Source organism: Arachis ipaensis, chromosome B09 (assembly GCF_000816755.2).
Source record: "Arachis ipaensis cultivar K30076 chromosome B09, Araip1.1, whole genome shotgun sequence".
NCBI classification, from domain to species: Eukaryota; Viridiplantae; Streptophyta; class Magnoliopsida; order Fabales; family Fabaceae; genus Arachis; species Arachis ipaensis.
Genome location: NC_029793.2, coordinates 128,646,321 through 128,653,875, shown reverse-complemented (window position 1 = coordinate 128,653,875; position 7,555 = coordinate 128,646,321). Strand labels below are relative to the sequence as shown.

At 34.9% G+C, this 7,555-nt stretch overlaps 1 protein-coding gene across 3 annotated transcripts; it reads right to left on the bottom strand.

Annotated features, from left to right (window-relative positions):
• Positions 2,412-6,322, bottom strand: LOC107618491. Of its 3 annotated transcripts, none has more exons than XM_016320586.2 (4): positions 5,056-5,510; positions 4,129-4,146; positions 3,564-3,959; positions 2,412-2,828 (listed from the first exon to the last, which is right to left on the bottom strand). In XM_016320586.2, the coding sequence occupies exons 1-4, from the start codon at positions 5,095-5,097 to the stop codon at positions 2,646-2,648; spliced, it is 639 nt and encodes a 212-aa protein (XP_016176072.1). In that variant the 5' UTR covers positions 5,098-5,510; the 3' UTR covers positions 2,412-2,645. The 3 variants fall into 3 exon arrangements, with proteins under 3 accessions (XP_016176072.1, XP_020966033.1, XP_020966032.1); XM_021110374.1 differs by having other exon boundaries at positions 3,564-3,934; positions 4,129-4,141; XM_021110373.1 differs by lacking the exons at positions 4,129-4,146; positions 5,056-5,510 and adding an exon at positions 5,972-6,322 and having other exon boundaries at positions 3,564-3,934.

Here is a 7,555-nt window from a genome sequence, read left to right as displayed (position 1 = left end):
GCTCAAGTAATCCTGTGTCTCCCATGATGCCTGATCCCGTTTTTGTTCTAGAAGAGCAGTAACTTCTATAATCTCTTTTTTAGAATTAGTAGAGCTATTTTTTTGCCAGAGAACCAATCGGTGTCTAACCAATTCAAGCTTCTAAAATAATATGAACATTGCTGAACCTTTTATATCTGAGTTCCAAACCTTGCTAATGAAGTTACGAGTTTGTTCTTCACCACACCAGCAGGATTGAAACTTGAATCTCCTCTTTAATCTCTCCAGTTGGTAGTTAATGTCCAAAAGGAGAGGGATGTGATCAGAACCTGTCTCTGATAGTCTAAAGACTGTGGGATGAGAGTATAAGTGGGACCAAGATTCATCAACAAGCACTCTGTCAAGCCTTTCCTGAATTAATTCACCTTCCCTGCATCTGTTACTCCAAGTAAATGGTTTACCCACCATTCCCAAATCAATCAACGAGTTATCTATAATAAAGTAATTAAAAGAAAGAATAGAAAGATGAAATTTAGGATTAACACCAAGTTTCTCACCTTGATCAATAATGGAATTGAAATCACCAACAATAACCGATTTACCTTGGAGTTGGGAGACTACCAAAGAGATTTCTTGGAACTGGATAGCCGAATATTCTCATTAGAATTTAAATAAACGCCTACAAAATTCCATTCGATGTTAAGAGTGACATCTTTTATCAAGGCAACAATATAGAACTCAGAACAACTGAAAATCTGAACAACAAAATCATCCTTCCATGCCAACGCAAGTCCACCCGCACTACCAGAGGATCAACAACTTGCCAATTAGAGTAGTCACAAGCCTTGAATTTTCTTTCCACCTGTCGAGATTCGTTTTTTGTTTCACAAAGAAAAACCAACTCGGGAGAGTGGGATTGAAGAATCCCTTTAAGCTTGTGAACTTTTCCAAATCCTGACAATTCCACGTTAACATTCTCATGGGTCTTGGGGTGTCATTGACTGACTAGCACCATTCACCCTCTCATTAGCAATTAGCTCTTGTTCAACACACATCTTCTTGGCCACAAGCTCTATACATGCCTCCAATCCCTTAGAGAAGTCTTCCTCTATTACAAATACCAATTCCTGCTCTTCTTTCATACTCCTTGGGTTCGGATGTTGATTTACTTTGCCTTTAGATTCATGATATGAATGAAGATGTAATGATAGAATGAGAGAAAAATAAGAAGAATAAAAAAAGTAGAAGAATGAGAGAAAATTATAAGAAATGAATTCAGATGAAAAAAGAATTTGGAAGAATAAGAAGAAAATTAAAGAATTAAGGTTGAAAAGAAAGAAAGAAAAAGAAAAACCCTAGAGGCACAGCAAAAACCCTAGCAGAACAATTTGAAGTATATCGATATACTGGTATTTCAGTAATTTTTAATCGTTGATCTTAAACATAAAAAATATAATATATATAATTAAGATTAACGGTTAAAATTCACTAAAATACCGATGTACCAGTATATTTAAAAATACAAATATATTCAACATTTAAAAATGCTTAGCATATACGTCACCTGACGTCATATCATCTAACTCCAGTCTTATTTATGTCATAATCTATCTGTATGCTCTATGTGGGTGCTAATAACTCCACCTTAAACACCTGGCGACTACTCAAATGAAGATGGCAAAAATATCTTCTCATAAAGATGCTTTGTTTAAAACTGTGGTTTATTTATTTAGTCACACTTTAAACAAAAACAACACTTTTATAAATATCAAAATCTAACCATACAATCCATTAAAATCATCATTGATGACTATTTGATAGCTACAAATCACAAAAATTATTGTCTCATAATAATAATAACAATAACAATAACAATAACAATAACAATAATCTATTATAGATTATTATTATTATATATTTAGTAACCTATACTTATATACGTTGCTTAGAAATAATTCAAGATTGTAGAAATGATTGGAAAGCAAAAGGTTTGTTGATTAGTTATGAAATTAATGACACGTGTAATAAAGACACATCCAAGCAAGTTTTAAATATAAGACAAATTCATTAAAGATACATTTAATGAAAGACAAATTCGAATAAGTTTTAAATAGAAGATACATCTATTAAAGACACATTTAAAGAAGTGTAAAACAAATAATAGATTCATTAAAGACACTTCCAAGAAAAGACACATTTATTAAAAATACTTCTAATAGAAGATACATTCATTAAAGACACTTCCAACAAAATACACATTCACTAAAGACACATTTAAACAAGTTTTAAAGAGAAGCCATGTGCAACAAAAGACACATCCATTAAAAATAAAATAAAATAAGGGATGTAGTTGCACAGTAAAAATTTTGAGTAAATTAGGTTTACAATAATAAATACGAGACATTAGGATCAAATTTGGATAATTAGGAATGTGACTTTTTAAATGAATTGAACTTTGTAGCCCAATTAAAGTTGACAAGAGTTGACAAAATTTCTGTTGGTTACCTAGTGAAATTGTAAAGAAAATCATACATACTTATTTAAAATCAAACTTCAAAACATTTTGCGTCCTTTGGGCCTTCTTTGTACAAAAAAAAGAAAAAAAGAAAAAAAAAACCTTCAAAACATAGGAAATTAGAAAAGAAGGTAAACTGTAATGGGATCAGTCATGATTGAGGGCTTTGATTTTTCTTGAATCTGGTACACCATTTGAGCATGAGTTCCTCAATGCTGGCATCCATGCGTGTACCAACACCTCCCCAAACCAGCATGTGTGGAATATCCCCAATTGATGAGCCACTCACTTGGCACACCTCTCTAAATCCAAGTCTACTGTAGAACCTAACCAACTATACATAAAGAATAAAAGAAAATATAAAATTAAAAGACAACGAATTTATCACACATGACACTATTATTGTCAGAATTAGTGATTTACTGCTAAACTTTTTCACTGTAATCACCAGTTACGGTGGAATTTATCGTGGAAAATTTCAACGATTATTACTAAAATTTGTTTTGTGCAAAATATTACCATCGGATTGCAAATGCCAAAATAATCTGTTGCAAAATTATGGCGTAAAGCAAGTTTAAATGGCGCGGGATATTATCGTCTGGATTATTTTTTTGTTTGAAAAAATCTGGCTGTAAAATATCATATTGAAACACACAATTTCACTAAATGGAATTGATTTTTCTTTAAACATTCAACTAATTTTGACGGTACAAAGCGTAATTGTTGTAATAAGAATAATATATGTATAATTTTTTTTCTAAAAATGCTAAAAAATCATCAGAATTTATTATTTTTTATCATTACTTAGTCATCAACTCAATTTCTTTTGTCTTATTCTTTAATCTAATAATCTAACAATATACTTTATCTCATACTTTTAAATATTGATGATTAACTGGCCAAAAATAATAAATTCCTTTAGCATTTCTCATTTTTTATACATCTCTTTTGTACAAGTAATAAAAGATAATAAATTTGTTTTATATATATATATAATAAAAAATTTGACATAAATATCATTTCTTTTATAATATTGTGGATCAACTGGTTGTGGATAAGGTTAACTAACCTTAGAATGGTAAAGGTCGGAATCATTGATTGCGAGTAACTGAGCGGTGGTGCAGCCAGAATCGTAGCCGTGAAGAATAGCGACGGCACCGATGAACAAACCAAGGCCAAAGATTGATTTCTCCATGCTGAGGGTTTCCCTGCGGAGCTTCATGGAATCCAAGTGAAGAATCTTTGTTCCTTGAAACGAGATTCGTACGAGGCCTTCAGCTTTTCCCAGCTCTGCGCGGGTTTGGAGGCTAGTGGCAGTGATCCTGAAGAAGGGTCCCAGGGTTTTGAGTTGAAGGTCCAGTTTCTGTGCTCTAGAAGCTTCTAGAATATCAGACATGCTTGGCAGTGAGCGTTTATCGCCTTCCTCACTAGTCTTCTTTGCTGTCACACATGGCCATCTGTAGTTCTTATTTTGAAGGGGCAAGATTGGGAGATGAAAATGATGAAAAGTTAATTCAAGTAATGTGAATGATGCAAACGAGTAGTTCAAATATGGTGGATTAGTGCACTAAGAATTAGAAATGTGTTGCAGTGTAAGTAAATTGCAAATATATAAGTGATCCTAGTGTACTCACCAAACAACACCACCTGTACTAAGAACCGAACATTCAAGAGCACTTTAATTTGGTTAAATTGCCTTCCTAGTATAAACTTAAGAAACAAGCATGAGTCATGTAAATTAGAAAGATAATGAACATGAAGTGAAATAAATTACATATCGTGCGTATTTCAAGTTAACCAAAGGTGACATTTTCAACTTGCTAAGAGGCAATTACTCAATCCACCATCAATTTTATAATATGCCTAATACGAAGTATTAACCTAAACAACATAATACATAGTAAGCATGAAATTTAGATTTCAAAATATCAAAGAGGCATATCAGAGAGCACTTGGCGTGCATTAACATAAATAATAACAAATAGCATAAACCAAGCAAACCAAATGCACCAATTCACAAAATTCAATATTAAAAGCACAAACAGTGGCAATCGGCAAGAAGTAGTATCCAAATCCAGTAATAATAATCCAATAATTCAAGACAAAGACACCATGTTCATAACACTTGTTAAACTAAACTCAGTCAACTAACTAGACAAATTTTCAAAATGATTACAAAAAAACTGAACTAAACCAAACCACACCACACCACACAATTTGCTGAACAAGGGTATGTTTAGGGATGGCAACGGGTCCCCATGGGGGCGGGGACATGCCCCCCGCCCCCCGCCCCAAAAAAAGACAATCATCAATGAAAAATTCAAACCTTCAGTAATCTATTATCGCATATCCTCAATCAAATTAACCATATTTCTTTTAGCCACTGCAAAATTGATTGACTAACAAATACTATAGATTCAATTAAACAAACTCATATGAGGCATAATGACAGGCAAAAAGGCAGCAACTAATGCAAAATCACAGAGGCTAACTTAGAAAATCACAGAAAATCTCAACAATGCCATAGTAATTAATAAATGTTTAAGGTAAATAAAAAGTACAGAAATCAAAGAGGCTGAGTTAGTGGAAGGAATGGCGGCCATGGCGACCAACAGCGGCGACGAAGACTGAACTGCAACAAACACGATTTTGCCTCCAACGATCTTTCTGAACGGCGACGAAGATAACCCTCTTCTAACGGGACGAAAATGGCGACGATTCTGCTTCTCACTCGACGAAGACGGCAACGCGCCAACGCTTCTGCCTTTGACGATTCTCCTCGGGCTGGGTTAGGCACGCGATGGTCGCAACGGCGATGTTCTCCTCGGCCAGATTTCTCAGATGCAGGACGATGGTTCTGCGGTGATTTTGAGAGTGAGAGGAGAGAAGCGGTGAGAAAGGGGAACACGGCAGTGAGGGGGATGAAGGTGGCAAACCACGGTGAGAGGATTTGGCAAACCACGGCACTGAGTGAATGAAATTGGGATTTAGGGTTTCACTTTCACACATTCATGTGAAACTAATATCTATATATATATATATATATAAGGGTATTTTTGTCATTTTGTACATACGGGTATTACACGGGTACCCACGGGGCGGAGACTTCGATCCCTGTCCCTACCCCCGTCCCGTTTATTTAACGGGTCCCCGCCCCCATCCCCGCGGGATAAAATTCCTCTCCAAATCCGTTCCCCGGCGGGAAAATTGCCATGCCTAGGTATGTTTGAAGAAAGTTTTCTCCTCTTTTATTTTTTCATTTTAAGAGCCAAAAGCCTATATTCTAAATATATAAATAAAGAAACTAATGCGATTAATGAGATACATAAAAGGAGAGAAAAAGAGAGTATGGAAACTGAAATTCTGCAATTGAGAATTCCTGAATAATAATGATGAATAGTCTCTTCTCATCGTCAATTTCCAAAGCCTTTACGAAATTCAGAAAACAGGGAAGAAGGAAGAAAAAACAGGTAATACCATCAGCGGACATAGCGAAAACTGACAAGTTTCTTGGAGTCTTGTGGTGCAAATGGTAGACCTTTGATGAACTGATGTTTGTTCTAGAACTCTGAAAGAAGTGAGAGTGAGAAGACGAAGTAGCGGTAGCGTTAGAGGGTTTTGGTCGAGCACCCATGTACCAAACTGGACTCAACATGGCCTGTCTCCTCTGTGACCCATTCAGATTGCAGAGAGTCGAAGTTGCCACCCTCACTGACAGGGCTGCCATAATTGCTCTTCTTTGTGTCAGGGCTCTTCTTTGTGTTTAAGATAACACAAAACAGCGTGAGGCACCCCTGCCCCTGGCCCTCAAGTTTACGATATGGAAACTTCGCCGACACGCTCGCACGCTGATACACACATTTTTTAAATTTTATAAGACACAAAAATAAGTATATATTTAAAATATAAAGTATTTTTTAGATAAATAACCTAAAAAATTATCTGAAAATCTTAAATTATTCTTCTCTCTTTATTACTACCGTCATCTTCACACACATTCTTTCTAAATCTTCAACACCACCATAATATGTAGTGCCATCGCACTAACACTCTCCTCCACCATCATCACCATCATCACCGATTCTGAACTAAGAGAAAGAAGAGGGAGAAGGCGCGACGCGGCGCCAACGAGGTTGGGAGCTGTCGTCGCAACCGCAGCAAATAAGAGAGACAAAGAGACGAGAAGTACACGCTTCAAATGGTTTCTCCTTCCTCTTCTTCCTTCGATTTGGGGTTCATCGCCAACCGCTCATTCCACCACCTGCTTTACCGTTTTTCCCTTCCTCAATACAATAATCTCCTACCTCTCTAGATCTGAGAAGTTATTTTTTTTAGAAAAAATGGGCAATTGAAAAATTTAATGTATTTGTAATAAATGTAAATAGGTCAATATCAAAATCTAATTTTGATTGATGAAAGAAAAATTTTTAATTTTTTTTAAATTTGTAGGTTTAGGTATTTTGTGGGAATGCAAATGATTTATATATAGCAGCATGGTTGATTGAAGGAAGACCAAGAGCAACAATCTCAGCACTATTCATGTTCACATGTGGTTGATTTTGGGTTATTCTACATAATTTCTATTGCTACATGTGAGTAAGTTATATATATCAACGGTACTGCTATTACCGAAGATGCAATGGTGGGCATTATTACCAACGCTGTTATTATAAAAATTGTGCGGTGGGAACAGATATCGCAGTGCTGGTGATAGTGGTGGTGTTACAAGTGGAGATTAAGAGAGAGAAAGAGAGAATATGATAATGATAATGATGCTAACGGTGATGGGTATGGAAGGGTAATTTGAATTTTCAGGTAGTTTTTTAGAGTTTGAATAGTTTTGTCATATGAATTCGATCTTTTATGGGTAGAACTTTAATTTTTGTTTTTCGTGGGTAGAAATGTCAGTGTTTTTATCTTTTATTGGTAGAAATGGTAGTTTATTTATTAATTTTTAGTTTTTTTAATATCTTATTTTAATTATATAAAGTATTTAAAGTATTTTTTATTTTAATAAATAATAATATATACTTTTTTTTTTTCAAAAATACATGTTAAGAA